At 36.1% G+C, this 17,416-nt stretch overlaps 1 protein-coding gene across 2 annotated transcripts in view; it reads left to right on the forward strand.

The window, feature by feature from the left end:
* Positions 1-1,575: 1,575 nt before the first annotated feature.
* The window catches only part of LOC131041910 (probable serine/threonine-protein kinase SIS8), a 67,634-nt gene continuing 51,793 nt past the window's right edge, over positions 1,576-17,416 (forward strand). Inside the window, exons 1-3 of one of the 2 annotated variants that reach the window (XM_059210555.1) lie at positions 1,576-2,217; positions 13,757-14,197; positions 14,502-14,605. In XM_059210555.1, coding sequence (XP_059066538.1) covers positions 1,846-2,217; positions 13,757-14,197; positions 14,502-14,605 — 917 coding nt within the window. In that variant the 5' untranslated portion in view covers positions 1,576-1,845. The remainder of the gene's footprint in view (positions 2,218-13,756; positions 14,198-14,501; positions 14,606-17,416) is intronic. The other variant, XM_057975157.2, reaches the window with a different exon arrangement.

The following is a 17,416-nucleotide window of genomic DNA, read 5'->3' on the forward strand; positions in this document are numbered from 1 at the left end:
ATTAATCATGGTTGTGATCGTTAGCAATTTAAATGCTAAGCCACAAAATTAAATGCACAAGGAAAAAGGCTATTTAACTATAGATTCAAGGAAGAATACTTTCAAGTATGGCGTTGAAATTTGTATTGTCTTATGACCGAAAATGATGTCATTGTTTTTAATTTACTTCCGATCTTTAATAATTGTGCTCTTTGTGGAGGGTTGAGTCTCTAGGTATGGATCACTTCCTTGCAAATATATCTAGTCTCTAGTTGCGGATCTAACTTTGAGGGTTGATTGTATTTAAAATACATTTAAAAGGCTATTTTGACCGTGCAAAATGATTGAGGAGAATAATCTTCAAACATTTAGATGCTTTTCACATGACTATGCAGATTCTAATATGTTTTAGAGTAAAAGTATTGATAACATGCTCCTTTGACAAAATTTGAATGATTTTTCCTTGATGTTCAATAGTGTTAAATGAATGAAAACAAATGCTTTTGAGTAAAAGGGCATTACAATAAATTGAGCAAACATGGGTTTAGGTGGCTCATAATAGCTAGCCAAAAAAAATTGAATTTAAATTTGAGAAAATCAATGATTAAATTTATGAGTGTAAGATTGATCTCACATGCACAAGGTTGATCTATGATGGAAACATGCTTAAATCAAGGTGGTAATGGAATGTGTAGAATAAAGTGTACGAATAGGCAAAGTAAATACATAATCTAGATGAAGATATAAAAAATGTGTTTAATATAAATTTGATAAACTTCCATTTATCAATATGTAAATACATTAAGCCATTATTTTGGTATAGCTACAAGATCAAATAGGAATCAATATCATCATGTAAGTTTCACCATAATAATTAAAAAAATGATACCACCCAAATTTAATTTAACAAACATCTATTTAAAATATATATTTTAAAATTTTTATTACTGTCTTTTAGTTATTGTTGTTGTTTTGGTTTTGATTGTGTGTAATTTTTTGCATCAATATTTTGGATCACATTCTATGATCCATTATCAAGATGATAGAAAGCTCAAGAAATAGAAAGATAGATCAAAACCAAAAACAAAAAATTACACAATCAAAACAAAAAACAACAACAGTAATAAATATTATAGATTGTGGAAAATTAATACACTCACATAAATTACTCAATCTTATAAACGTTAGTATAAATATTTATTTATTTAAACCTTCCTTCACCTACAAACTAACATCTCAAGCCCCTCCATGGAACCCTGTTGTTAATGTATGCTATGGTTGGCATGGGGAGAGTTTCAAAACTGGAGTTTGACTAAAAAGAAAGCACATTGGCTCTTGCTCCTCCTGAGTGGCACCATGCCCCTTTAAACTGCGATTGGTTCCGGGGGGCCCACAATACCTATCAAGGCCACCCTGTTCCATTGAAACAGCCAAATTTTCAGGCAATTGTATATATTTTAACAGAACATGAGCGCGCGTTAATAGTAGACACAAGCTAATAAGAGGTGTCCACGTGGGCACAATCTTGCTGCTGTACAAACGTGCGTCATTTAAATAAACGGATAGAAGTGATGTCATATATGGTGGAAGAGGGAAAAAGAAAAAACACTAGAGATGTGACCTACCCTCAGGATTCCAGCTGGTAAATCTGCAGTCAAACCTCTTGCAACTTGCAGTACAAGAGTCACTTAGCTGGCCTTCATGTGACCGTGTCCTTACGCCAAATTTCCTTAGTAAAGTGACTTGGGCGTGAAGCATTTTGCAGGAGGGAGGGATATGGGCAGATCCCTCGAGCAATTGTGAAATACACAGACAGCCCCGGGTAGCTTTGGTTTTTTTTTCCTGTTTTTTTGGAGTGTGATCAGGATGAAAAATATACTGAGGAAATTACATATTGGATCCAGCGTGGATGGCGGAGGAAGGGCTTTGGATGCTAGATCGCCCCCTCCTGGTTTGTTGCCCTCCCCTTCTTCTACAACCGGGGGCAGAACTGGCGCAAGCACGGGTACAGCCACCGGTACAAGCGAGGAGGACGTGTTAATGGATTATAATTATTTCGAAGAGGAGTATCAGGTCCAATTGGCGTTGGCAATAAGTGCTTCTTCCTCCAATACGGACAGCATCTGTAACGATCCAGAGTCTCTGCAAATTAATGCCGCCAAGAGGATCAGCCTCGGCCATTCTCCTTCTCCTTCGCCTGCCAATACGCCTGCGGAGTTTCTGGCTCATCGTTATTGGGTTAGAATCATATCTTGAATTGGCCTTTTTTTTAATCATTTTTTTTTCTCTTGAATTGAGCGTTTGCATAGCACCTGGTCATAATCAGAGTTTAAATCAATTGCTAATCATCGCATACATTCATGTCAATGGATGGGGGCGTGCTCAAGTGGTAAACGCAAATGAGATTTCAAATCACCAACCCTGGTTCAAACCCCAGAAAACATGGTAAATGTTCAAATTGGGTGAAATACCACATTCAATGTGCTGGGTATTGTGTATACCGACTTTCAACTTTGAGGCTAGGTGAAAGTTCTGGGCATAATCTACAATAATGTTCTGCATTTTCTTTAAAATTGGAAAATGCCCTTATTACAATATATGACAATTGTCGTGTTAATCTCGTTTATATCTACTATCACATCATTAATCCAGCATGTTTGAACCTAGGTCATTGTGGCAGCAAGTAAACCACATCTGGTTTGATTGTATCGCATGCCAATTTTTGGGGTATTGTTATAAGGCCGAGACTATCGTGGTAACGGTAATCGATTAATTTTTTAGGAAGGTTGGCCAGGAGAAGAAGGTAGGCTGTAGGTCCTGGGTGAAGATTATAGCGAGACCTTTATTTCTATCAGTTTGTCATGGCACTAAACTGAGAAGAAATAAACTATATCGATCTCCATTAACGACCAAAGTAGATAAACTGGCTATTTCTTTTTCTGAATTGGTGTTTACCAATTGTCCATCTGGCTGGGATAGATCACTGGAAGAATCAGCATGAAAAATTGTAGGTAGTGTATCTACTGAGTACTCCAAACAACAAAAGGGTATTTCCATATTTGTTTTCTCGAGGACGAGTGAGACAGCTGAATTGAAGTGTTGGAGACTTGCAATGAAGTATCTATTTAGTATGACTAAAAGAGCACTGGCAAATGTCGTTATGCAAAAACTTTCATTCTAAAAACAGTTATTCGATCACTAATTAATTATCTGTAATACTATCTCAGCCCAAATTATCCTATAATGTGATGTAGGTGGATCAGAATAGCTAGTACGGAGCAGCCATAATTCAACCTTACTTTTTATTACAAATGTAGCTAGCAGGATTTGCTGTGCAACATGTTCACAAAATAGAAATTAAGGTCCAGCTGTAGAATGTGACCCCTGCTTAGCACTCAACTATAAGCTGATTATGGATTTGATGCCAGGGTTGTGGTTACGAAGACCAGGCTGACCTCATATTTACGATGATCGGAAATTTACAATTATCCAGGGTTTTGGGTCTCGAGCAATTCACAGGGGGGATTTCTCTCTATTCATTTTATGTCGTCTCAATGCCTCATGCTAAATGTGGCTTTTAATGTGAAGATTGTTCACTTTTTCTCTAGTACAATAGCAATGAAAATTTTCCAAGTTTGTGATGTATAGGAGGCATCATTTTTGTATTTGAAAAATACGTTATACATATCTTAGAGTTTGCATCTAATCTCCATCTTATCACAAGCCCTCCAGATTTGAACCCAGGTCCTTTCCACTAGAATACAGCCCAACTTATTAGATTGTACCTTTACTCGACACTGATGCTCCCGTGGCTACTTTGGTAATGCAATAATAATCCATTAATATGTTATTAGGTTTGCATTAGACAAGAAGGAGGCTTCGGGTTCTGGAGAACATCCACAACCAAGGTGTTCTTTGTCTATTAATTTGTGCCCACTTAATGTCTTATGTCAAGACAGTGTTTAAGGACAAAATCAATGGCACTGGATAAAGAAGAAATCAATACTCAATTTTAATGCCTGCAAATGAATAGAGTAAATGGATTGGCCATTTTATTTTAAAAATTAATATCTGAGTTGCTATTTACCACTTGTCTCTCTGATGATGGTTGAGATTGTTCATTTGAAATGTCAAGACAAAAACTTGTATGGTCTATATTCGAGTACTCTTAATAACAAGATGGAGTGATTGCCAATTTTTCTCTATAATGATTTCTGCCCCAAATTTCTCAATGATGTTAAAATTATAGCTAAATTAGAATAGTATGCATGTAGCAAACTAGGCGGTTTTGATTGTGGGGAAAACTCCTAGGAAGCCCCGATTACTGGGTGCGAGGTCCTAGGGGTGATTATTGATGCTCTGCAATGGTTGATTTTGCTAGTTTCAATCACAATGGTTCACCCCTGAGATCATCACCTGATTGAGTGAGTTCTAAATGGATCATTCAAGCTCATGGGAGATAGGGAACTTTAACCAAGAACGGATGGGTCACATTGATTGAGCCAATACGAAATATGTAGTTGGTTCTCCAAAAAATGACGTTTGACAAACATCTGAATTGCAGAATTCAGTTCAACCATTTAAGTTTATAGAATTATTACTCCCTTCAATGCCTGTGATTATCACCTGATGCAGTGAGTGCCAAATGAATCATTCAAGCTCACGGAAGATGGTTTTTTTTTGAACTTTAGTCTAGTACAGATGGGTCACATCAATTGATCGAAGATTTCAATATGAAATATGCAGTTGCTTCCCTAAAAGATGACATTAACAAATATCTGATTTGAATAATTTTTAAGAGACATAAAAGACATGTTTCCCATATTCTTAATAAATGTTTTTCTCTTTGACAATTTAATTCTAAAGAAATATGACTTCCCTCAGCAATATATGTGTTTTGTTTTACAATATTCTTGATCTCTGTTACTTTCAGAACAAAATAAACAGCTCTGAAAATAGAAGAAAGTTAAAAGTAATATTAATGTCTTTAAATGACCGTGATAAGTAGGTGGGCCATTTTATTTTAAAAAAATTGGAATTGCAGTTTAGCACTTGTCCCTCTCATGACGGCCAAGATGGTTCATTTGAAATCTCAAGACATTTTTTTTTATTAATTATATCAAAGTACTCTCTGAGTCTAAACAACAAGATAGTATTAGTCAATTACCAACTTTTATTTATAATTATCTCCGCTTCAAACTTCTCAATGATGTTATAAGGTTATAGGTAGATTAAAATAGCAAGTAGCAAACTACATGGCTTTGATCGTGGGGAAAACCCTGGAGAAGCCTTGATTACTGGGTGGGTCCTAGTGGTGAATAATGATGCTATGTGATGGTTTGTTTTGCTAGTTTCAATCCGAGTGGTTCACCCCTGTGACCATCACATGATGCACTGGGTGCCAAATGGATCATTCAAGCTCACGAGAGATGGGAGTTTTTGAATCTCAACCTATGACAGACAGGTTACGTTATCATAGATTACCAGATACTAAAAAGTAGTTTGTTTTTCAAAAAATGACATCATAAATATCTGATTTGCTTAATTTTTCTGAGACATAAAAGACATGCTCCCTGTACTCTTAATAAATATTATTCTCATAAATTTATTTTTAACTCTAAAGAAATGTGATTTTCTTCAGCAATTTATGTAATTCGTTTTACAATATTCTTGATCTATCGGTTTGTTTTAGAATACATTTGGACCATAAAAATCTCCTCTTTGAAATATAAAGCATTAAAATGATTCAAACTTTTCTGAGACATAGAAAACACATTGTCCTTATTCTTCATAACTAATATTCTCTTTAACAATTTAATTAAAAAAAATTGTCTCTTCAGTTATTTTTGTAACTTTTTAACAATATAGTCGATCTCTCTGTTTAAGACAATGATTGATTAAAAAACAATTTAAAACAAAATGAATTAAAAATAATGATTTTTACAGAAGAAATGCTGAATAATTTGTTTTCCAAATCAGAAATGTTTCCAAATCAGAAATATTGAGATTGGATCAAAACCTGAAAATTTAAGTAATTGTGATGTGCTTTGATGGCAGATTGTATTTGTATTTGAATTGCCAAAAAATATTATAACCTTTGAAACGATTGACCGCTTTAATTAATTCCATCAATGCACTGTTTATTTCTTTCATCCAACAATTGAGTGCTAATTTAAAGTCAGCATTTATGTGCTTGAATGAAACCTACAGGCATTTAAATTTTTTCTAAGTCTTAATTATCCTTTTCATAGCCTAAATTCCTCACACAACCCTCTCTTAAAAATCATTTCTTTAAATTAATATATCTTCCATTTTTCCTCATCCTCCATCTCCCTAACCACCCAACAAACTCAATCTTAGCCATCCATCTATCTTTTGTTCTCAACCATTGATCTTCATCCATGGAATCCCATAAATTTCTCCATCCTTAGCCATTTTTCAAGAGGAATTCGGAATCTAAGCTCTGTAATGCTGCTCGTGCGAGTAATCACGTTTCCAACATTGTGAGCACATCAAAGATTCAATTTGTTTGGTAACATTTTATTATTCCATTTTGTGCTTTTTGAGTCTCTTAGCTTTAATCGGAGGTCATTTTTGATGTAGATTTGAGGGTTTAAATTTTTATTTGAATTCTTTCGTTTGAATCTACATTTTAATGATAACAGATCCCAGACTGTGATGGTTGCATCGCACAACTTTGTAATTATTTATTAAATGAAAGCGGTTCCAGTCAACTGGACATTTAACATACAACTTAAGACCTATCAATCTATCAACTCACTTGATTGAATCATTAACTTATGATTCACAGTTGAGTTAATGTTTAAACTATTGAATGCTATCACTATATAGATATGTCACCTTGAAGATATCACTGATTATAACTGCAAGATGAGATCAAAGTTCAAACCTAATTAAGTCATCCATTTAATATGACTAACTGTCTCCGATTCCAACTAAATGACTGGATTGGGGGAGAGAGTGCATGAGTGGCATTGGAACTAGCTCATCAGGGGTGTTGATATCAATTATAATGTCATATTGTGCAAATTATTTCATCACATGGACTACTGCACCTTCATTTTTCACACTCAGATAATATTATATTTTAATTCGCCTTAATAAATGCATTGTTACTCAAAACATCATGCTCTTATCATGTATAGATGAGGAGAATCAGTTTGGAATAAATCTGTGAGGAACTGATTCTCCTTCAAAACAAGTTGCTCTCTCAGCAACTCAAGCTTTCCTTTTGGTAGTGGCTTAGCGAGGAAGTCGGCATTCTGCTATTGTGGAAGAATATATCCAAGAACCAATTCTTGCTTCCATATGTTGTCTCATATGAAATATATGGGTTATCAATATTTTAGATTGTTCATGCAACAGGATTCTTAGAGAGTTAAATGCAACTCTGGTTGTTGCAGTTTTTGATGTAGGTTACAGGATCTCAATGGCCAATTTGACCATGAATTTATGAAGCCAAACAACTTCACGACTAGAAGAACATGTTGTGACATTTGGTGGATCTGAAAAACTAAGAGCATTTGTCACCTGGTTCCAGCTAGACCCGGAAATTACACCTGTACCAATAGAAAAATTGTACCTGAAAGTAGATTTCTGAGTTTCAATGTCTCATGCCCAATCTGAATCTTCAGAGCCAAGTAGACAAATCAGCTCATTATCTGTGTATAGAATGCCATGATGAAGAGTCCCCACAAGAATCACAAGCTTTTAGTCTTCTAATCATTAATGGGACTGTCTCAGCTCCACCACAATCTTACTCAATGTGTTCGCAAGATGCATAATGCCATAAATTATCCTTCCAACTACTGATAAGTGAGGGTTCTAAACTTCTACCACATCTGAATTCTTGTTGGACAGCATTGGAGTTAACATTGGCTTGCAGGTCAACATTTGAAATCTCTTTAGGATTTTGAACAAATACTTTCTAAACATCTCCATCAACTTGGAAGGTGGGAAGACCTTTACTTCTGGGCTGGAATCTATTAGATCAAAAATCTGATTTCTGATGCTTTTTGTTTTCTTGTTGGTGGAAGTGTTGAAGATTTACACAAAAATCTTACATACTTCATTCCAAAGGCACATAGGCAAGTTCTTATTATGATTTGTGGCTTTTGTGGTCTCAATGATGGACCGTTTCTTTCCCTTGGCCACACAATTTTGTTGGGTATTGTAAGGAACTCCGAGTTACTGCATCACCATCTCCTAGAGAATCAACAATTAAAAAAATCTGATACATCCACCATCTCATGTGTGAAGATCTCCTCTTAACGTTTTTTGTTTTCTTGTTGGTGGAAATGTTGAAGATGTAGTCATGTAGACAAAAGTATTGCATACTTCATTCCAAAGGCACACGGGCAAATCCTTATTATGATTTGTGCCTTTTGTGGTCTCAGTGATGGACTGGTTCTTCCCTTTTGCCACACAATTTTGTTGTAAAGAACTCTGAGTTACTGTCTTTATCGCAATCTCTTTGTAATAAGAGTCAAAATTATTAGAGCTGTATGCTCCTCCACTGTGTGATCTAAGTTTCTTAACCTTGTTCTTCATAAAGTAAATTCAATATTTTCATGAACAAATATCAAGAAAGAGACATAGTAAAGACTAATAATCAAGGATGGAGAAGAAATAGGTCTGCATACATCCACAAATTAAATTTAAGGATTTCCTTAGATTTCCACAGATCACTACAAAAGTGAGCTATGGAATGCTTCCTGAGCATGCAATTCTTGGATATTTTGGTGTGCCCAGCTTTAAATTCTGCCAGCCCATGCACCATATTCTTTAACAGAGCTAACACACCACAGTACTAATGGCCAAACTATTTGTGCCATAACTCACACAACTTAGCATTCTCATGCACCATGAGTCATAGAGGTTCAAGAAGCTTAATGCAAGTCATTATCATGCATCCTTCCAGCAGAATCTTGAGAAGGTTCTTGGTTCTTGGTTGGAATCTTTAATGACATTAAATGATCAAATTCAGCTTTAGACTTGCAGTTGTAATCAAAATAGGAAACAGCAAACAAGTTCTTGGTCAATCCAGGAACATACACAACATTTTCCAAGAGGAAATCATCATCTGAAGACATATGAATAAGAATGGTGCCATTTCCAGTCACTGGATAAGTGGGTTGTGATTGCCTAGAGTTACTTTAATTCCAGTTTGCTCTTTAGGAGCAAGCTGAATAGCCTCTTCTCTTGAGATGTCTCTTGATGCTCCATTGCTCACATACCAACCTGGTCCAAAAGTAACATTAGAAGAAAGGGTTGAAATCATAGACAAAGTGGTTCGAGCTATGTTGCGAGGTTTGTCCCCCGGGGTGCTGGATCCAGGTCTGGTTCGAGTCCGGTTTGGATCTGGGTTTGGTTCCTCTGTGGGTTCAAGTAGGGTGCGCCATTTTGGGGCCAATTTAAGTTAAACTTCATGTATATATTGCATGATGTTTGAGAGTAGTTTTAGATCTCTAGGAGTTATAATGTAAATTCTAGGTTTTAAAAGATCTTATAAATTTTCAGACAGTCAAATTTCAGTAATCAGAAGGCTCCTATCAGCATTCTCTGTCTCTGTCTCTGTCTCTATCTCTGTCTCTGTCTGTCTCTGTCTCTGTCTCTGTCTCTATCTCTCTCTCTCTCACTCTCTCTCTCTCTCATTCACTCACTCTATCTCCCCTGAATTCTAGACCTATCTCTCTCCATATAACTCTTCCTCTATCCCCTCTCTCTACCTCTCTCTATCTCACTCTCTCCTCTCTCCCCGAAGAGCCATACTTATCTTGTCAGAGCCAGAGAATATGGTATGATCATGATGCTACTATGATTACAAGTTTATGGTGGTTTTGTTGTTTATATGATGTTATGTGATATTCTAATCTTATTTCATGCTTCTAGGCTGCATATATATATGATTTTTACTTTGTTTTTGTATTAATGAACTCAAAACCCATTTTTAAAATCTTGCTGAACCGTCGAACCAGGTCCTCGAACCCAAACCTGAACTGGTAACTTAGGTTATAAATGTCAAGGTGAGTTGATCTACCTCAACTGAAATGTATGCATTCTCAAAAAACTAGTGATTCTGAATTTTTTCTTTCTCTTTTTCTGTCCCTGCTTCTCTGGATATTTGTAAGCATAATGTTACTTAATCTTGCATTTATAACAAGCTACACAAACTTTCTTTTTATTTGCACCAGAATAATTGGAAGAGGCTTCATCTTTCTTACCCTTCTAGGGCTTCTTCTTCTTTGAATCTTTCTTCATCTGCCTGGTGGGAGCAATTTCCTAGGTTTCTTCTTTCTTTTGTGAAGCTGATTTTCATGTTTCTTATTGGACGATAGTGAACAACTGGTACGGTAACTCAGTAATCTTCATGAGATAACTGGTTACCATGCTAGATTCATCTGTTCAAGCCTGGGACAATTTAGTCTTCGGTGGTCAAAACAATACATATCAAAGTTGAAACTTTGAGTGTTTTTTTAATTGAAAGCATGAAGATACCTTTGCATTTATAATCAAATTATTGAGGACGAACTGTGTGAGAAATTAAATATAGAAACTGGAGCCATTGACTTTGTACACTTAGATCAAGAAGGAATTGAATGTCTTTACCTTATTTAGTCACACATTGATCTTGGTCTGGCAGTGATTCTCCAAGCATCTTTTATAAGGCGTGAGTAATACTGTAATAGCATCCCTTGTTTGCATTAACCTCTTTCTGGTTGTCCTAAAATTTGGATTGAGGCTACCTTTGGGTTTTGAATGCAAGGAGGGGCATGATCTCCTTTGGGGGCATGACCACCTTTAGTGTCACGATCTTCTTTGCTCTAGGTTCTTACATTGGGTTTTGGTCTGGTTCGGGTCCTTCTTGGTGCTGGGTCTAGGTTGGGTCTTCCCTCAGTGCTGGCTCTATGCTTGTGCCTGTGTCTAATTTGCCCACAACCATGGACCTTTGTCATTTGTTGGGTGGCTTGGATGACAGTGATGAAAGTGGTTACAAATAAATAAATTCAAATGAATGGCCTATTGCTGTAATTTAATTGTTTCAAAATATAATTTGAACATATGGGATGGCTAGGAGCCAACATCCTTCATCAATACAGTTATCAACTCAAATTGACTTTCATGAGATTAATTTTCCTTGCCCGCCTAAACACCTGATCAACATATTAATGTTTATTGCGTTAAAAAACCTATTAATTTTTTTTTTGTCTATAAATATAGACATATACAACACAGACTTTGGGATTAGTATCCGAACACTAGGTGCTATTAAGGAGGCTTGTTAGTGGTTTTCTAAGGTCACTTCATTTTAGAAAGACCTTTTAAGAGATTAAATGCTAGACAATTGTTCTTCCAAAGATTAAACTATCTCACATATCCTTATTATTGGTATCATTAGGCTTAATGTGATGGTTGTTATTCAGCTTCAGGTTGTAAGGTTGGTTTTGGAGTCAAATAGGGTGCCACTTTCACTGAATTTAATTTGAGCAGTTTTTCTCAATAGACGGCTACGTTCAATGGAGCACTCTTGTTGATGAGATGTGTACCTTGCATCATGCAGTGAATTTTGTATTTCAAGTAATGAAGTGGTCTTTAGTCATTTTTGTTTCTTCATTCACTTCCATTACCTTTTCAATATAATTTGCAGGGTAACTAAGTAAATGCCTCTATAAGTTTGTGGATTGTCCTTTGTGCATATTCCTGGGCTTGGTAAGGATTTCCTCTTGCATGGTATGTGATCTTTCATTCCTCAGTTTCTGGTCAACCTTAGCAGAAGTAGGATTATGATCTTCAATACCTCTATAGGTGCATTTTTCTGGGTTTTCATCTTCATTCAAATGCGACCCAATCAAGATTGCAACAACCTATGCCTACTTGAGGTTTCAATCTGCATATCCATCCCTCAATCTAAATGAGCTTCGCAAGGATTATGCCTTTCTTTAATTTTGGAGCTCTAATGCTAGAATATAGTCTCAAAGATGCTTCTCTTTGATATAGACATTAAAGTTTAAAATCCATTTTTATTTCTAGTTAGGTTTGGGGCACTTGTTTGGGGTCTATTGACTGGGTACATGCAAAGGGGGTTCAAGCTATCATGTTTCATGCCATGCCCCGCCTGAGGTTAAGGCCCTTTAAATACAAACCGCAGCATTAAATAATTAAAGGAATGAAAGGAGGGCCGACTCAGAAACAAAGAAATAAAAAATATATATAATAATAATAAAATAAGCATCTGAAGGGTTAGGGCTGACTCAGAAACAGAAAAATAAGAAGCGATTGAATAAAAGAAAGTAGAGCCGACCCAAGTTGTAACAATTAAAATCAGTTGTCAGTATTTTTAAAGAGGGCTGACCAAAATTTATAAACCTTGGTTGTAGGGCTGACCAAGGCAAAGGGAGTGTAAAGTGAGGGGAGCGACTCCTGAAGTGCATTAAGGCAAATAATCAAAAGGCATTGCTTAGTTAGAAAGAGGTACTTACAAAAGACAGCCACATTGAAATGGTGTGCCCCCTTAAGAGGAGGATATTAAAGGAAGATATATTCATTTGAGGGAGCAAGGAATAGAATAGGAAAAGGAATAAACAAAATAAGAGATAAGAAAATAAATGATCTGATCAGGATAAAGGAGAAATATACAAATAAATATCATACATACGCATACAGATGTACGGAGAAGAAATTAAGATATATCAATAAAGCGAATGGAATGGAGCAAGCATTTTATCTGATTTTAGGTTTCAAGCCGATAAAGGGCAGATTCTGATATTATATATACAGCCTAAAATTAGTAAGTCTGTGTGAAGATCAAACAGCATCAGCAGTCAGGCATTGAAGGAATTGGATCAGATCAGTATTGGATATAAGCAGTCTGCTACAAAGAAATCTATAAATGTTTTAAGAATACTTACTTCATTTTTCTAGCTGCAAAGAAATAAATAAGTGTTCTAAGAATATTTACAAAGAAAAATTGGATATAAGAAGATTAATTGGAGAAGGTATCCAGCTACAAAGAAATCTATAAGTGTTCTATGTAAATGTGCATGCCAAGTTCAAATCTGGAAATACTTGAGAATATAAGAGAAGAGGGTATCAAACATTCTAGAGTTGTTTACATTTTTTAAATAAAGTAAGGTCATTTCTCAATTTCTCTCTTATATACAGAGTCGGAATTGCAGGAGTTAGAAATAAATTGAGACACAGAACATTTCCCCATTTTTGAATAAAAAAACTGTGACTTTCTGATAAAATTGGCAAAACAATTTTTGCTGATAAATTAATAATAAAATCACAACCCCTGTTTAAATCATGATTTTCTAAATTTTTTGGCAATTATTTTTTACAATTTTTTGGTTAAAAAATTAGGGTTGCTGGACTTTTTTTCCTCTTCTTCAGATTTTTCCCAAACCCTAACCTTAAACCTACCCTGACTTGTTTCTTATTAAATCCTGATCAATGAATACATCTTTTATTGTTTGATTTGCCAATTATTACTGAAAGATTTTTGTTACTATTTTCCACACTATTCTGTTATCTAATGTGGAGGATAGTTTTCTGTGGTTCTGTCATATTTGTGGCTGTTCTGTTATATATAATTTATAAAGAGTGCTTGATTGAAATAATAGCTTCTTACACATGTAAACTTATATTTTTTGGTGGCATTTTTTTATGTTTCAATTATATAATCAGTTGGCATTTTAAAAATTTAACAAGTCCTACATATTCTGATCTGGCTGCAATGCATGCTTGTGGATTGCAGAGTTATAATGTCGTTGATTATGATGAAAAAGTTATGGATGGATTCTATGATGTCTATGGCATTTTATCAGATCCCAACTCACAAGGGAAAATGCCTTCTCTTGTTGACCTTCAAGGAACACCTGTTTCAGATAATATTGGATACGAAGTTGTTTTAGTCAATAGAATCCTAGATCCTGCACTACAACAACTTGAGCAAAAAGCACTTGGTATTTCGTTAGAGCTCAAAGCAGCTGACCTTGGGCCATTAGATAGTGGCTTGGTGCAAGGGGTAGCTGATCTTGTTGCTGAGCATATGGGTGGTGCCGTCAATGATGCAGATGATATGCTTACAAGGTGGACCGTAAGATGTTATGGGTTGCGCAGTATGCTTAATAGTATTGTTCTACCTCTTGGTCGCTTGCAGATTGGGCTATCACGCCACAGGGCTCTCCTTTTCAAGGTTAGACTACTAATACATCATGTATTAAATCCATATTGGCTGGTAGATTTTTAGGATATACAAATAGTGTATACATACACATACTCAAGTTTGTTCTGGTATATTTTACTTTTATACATATTCTGCACTGTGTATTTCCTTATATCTTCATATTGTTTTCAGTATCAATATTGCATTTTTGAACTATATGGCTCATATCTTACTTTAAATACTTCCAGGATGAATCCTACTATGAAAACGTACAGTCAGTTTGCAAACATTTTTTCAATGGATAACCTTAATTCTATCTGGGTTTGGACTGCAGGTATTGGCAGACCGTGTAGGTATTCCTTGCAGGTTAGTCAAGGGGAGTCACTATACAGGAACTGATGATGGGGCAATAAACATTATAAAGTTAGACCATGAAAGGTATTTTCAAGGACTATTACTGTTCTGTTTCTGTTTGACTTGTTGGATTTACTGGGCTACAATATCCTCGCAGTAATTTTAATTCTTGACTTTTGTCCTTTAATTTCTATCTCTGGAGCTCATTTTTGTCAGTAAAAGGTATGGAAATATTTATGGCCATATCCTAGCTAGGACACCGATTTGGCTTGTGGTACCCTCTTTGTGGGAACAGATAGTGAGATTTTCTATGGGCTGTGGATAAATTCACCTTGGTTTTGTCTCATCCATGTTCCCATTACCTGCTTAGTCCTTTCTTTCGTGAAATGACCCCACTCATTGCACACTTGACATTGTATTATTAGATGCCCACTAGCACCAGTTTTAATTCGTTGACCACTTTCTCTCTGCCTGTTCTTTTTTTTGTATCAACCTTGTAGAGGTTGACTCTTGTGGCTTTCTTAGAATTCGATACCTATGTTAGCAACACCTGTTGATTGTTCTCATTTTTTAGGTCAAACTTACAATATTTAGTTTAGTGATTGGCAATTTTGCAAATCTCCCAAATTTGGTTGCTTCAGTTGTTTTGATTTATATTTCTTTTTATGTAACATGACATGCACCACACTTCTTTCTTTTCCTTCATTGGGGCAGCTATTGATGTTGGTCCACTGGATCATCTCTGTCATCTTTGGAGTCACTTAATGTTCTGCTGGTGCATAGCCTTGTCTTCACTCTCTAGGTTCATTGTGTGGATGTGCATGCCACCATTCTCATTGTTTGAATTTGGTCTTAACCATTTGATAAGCCACCTTGTCTTTAGTCCATGCTGAAGATTAATTATTTCCGGTGTCTATTATACTTTCAAATAGAGTTGTTCATTAGTGTTACAAATCTCAAGAATGGTTTTTTATTCGCTCCACAACAATTGAAGTCTATTTTGAAGGATTTTTCTCTACCTACCCTTGTTATTCTACTTTTTTTCCAATCTAGATGGCAATTAGTAGTGTCTCTTTTCAAGATTATCAGATACAAGCTTTGCCAATAATCTTCCATTAATGTGTGTATTGGTTGTCCAAATTGTACTGTGAATAATGTGTTTTGCATGGGGTCTCAATTGCGATCCCATGAATTCTGACAATTTTTGTTTCTCTTAATTGATCTAGTTCTTCCTGTCTTCTCTTTGACTTTTACTGTCGAATCCTTGTCTCCATTTGTAGAACCAATGTTGTGCACCTGTATTTATTTTATGTTAGCTTCTCTTGTTTTTGACTCCACTGCGAATCTCCCAAGCAAAAAGGTGTAGTTCCAAGCTCTATGTTATGATTTTGTGCCTCGTTTCCATTAGTCTTCTTTTCTTATCTTCATCACCAAGCCACTCTTCACCACCACTTTCTTCTACCCTTCTCCTGCTATTGACAACCCTACCATTCCTGGCATATCCTCATCGTGATCAGTAGTCTTTCTGCTGTTGCTTAATTTTTCAGAATTCTAAACAACCATTTCACTTTGAAATCTTCTCCACCATCCTCTGGATATTTCTCTTGCAATGGTTGTCCAGTTGTTGACAGTCCTCTCCTCCTAGACAACCCCGTGTCAATTTGTCAGTGGTCCTTGTCAATTGTTGTTATACCAGTGGTATGAACCCTTTTCTAGCTCCTTTTCCACAACCATCTTTGATAGTATTTAATTCCTCTGGTCTGTTTCTGCTATCCTTGTGGACCTTCTGAGAGGAATTGCTTCCCTATGTTTATTATGGTGGTTATCATCTGGTATGAGTTCTGAATTCAAAATACATAAAATTCTCCTGTTGGTGTTGCTCTCTTTCCCTCTTCCTGCTCTTTATTTAATCAGTCTTCATAGTATTGGTGGATACACTGTTGGTCAAGTTCTTGTTGATACCCTTCTTTGTGTCTTTCATGTCCATGTACAAGCAACACAGGCATGTAGTTATGTTAGCATATGGTTTAGGATATGCTCTGCACACTCCTTCTAAAGAAAGTTATTTGCTATGTTGTTGACGGGGGTCTCTGTGCCATGAGATTCCTTGAGGATGTCATTTGCAGCTAGGTCTCATATTTTATTATTTTGTTGTCACTTCTTCTATTTCCTTTTAATAACCTTCCTCCATGTATGCTGAGAAATCCTCAATCATTTTGTTTAATTTTTCCAGTTTTCAATGACTTTATTGGCAGATGATGATTACAGGCAATGATTGGCATCGGTGTTATGGTTGGTTTACACAGACATAATTGGATTTGCAATGACAATTATGCCAAAAATGTAGGACTATGAAACTATAAATGCTTGGCAGTCTGACAAGGGAATTTCTAGTAATGATTACACAAAATATACGCAACATTGGAGATACAATCTGCTGCACAAAGACAGAACCCAACAAAAACGAGGACTTCAGAAACATAAATACCAGGGCTCTCAACAGACACCCCAACAATTCATGCCAGAGCTATCCTCACTTCTACCCACCACTTTATCCACATCGGCACCACTCTCCAACTTTAACTTGGTACACCTGAACAAATATGTCTAGGGTTGGAAACCATATGCCATGATTCAGCTCCCTCCTGCCCCACAAATGATGGATGCCATTACCCCAGGCGATTGTGTTGCCGGAGTTGCTGGATACCTCAGGGTGGCCTTGTTGTGAGTCACCTACATCACCACAATAAGCTCCGAGCAGATGTAATTCTTGATGTATGACAACTGGGTCCAAAGGCTATCAACATGTTGAGGCAGATTTGTAGATGGAACTTCCTCAGCCTTCACCTTGCCTGTGTTTTTATTTGCCTCTCCTCCTTACACCTCTAGCACCAT

This window comes from Cryptomeria japonica, chromosome 1 (genome assembly GCF_030272615.1).
Source record: "Cryptomeria japonica chromosome 1, Sugi_1.0, whole genome shotgun sequence".
In the NCBI taxonomy this organism is placed as follows: domain Eukaryota; kingdom Viridiplantae; phylum Streptophyta; class Pinopsida; order Cupressales; family Cupressaceae; genus Cryptomeria; species Cryptomeria japonica.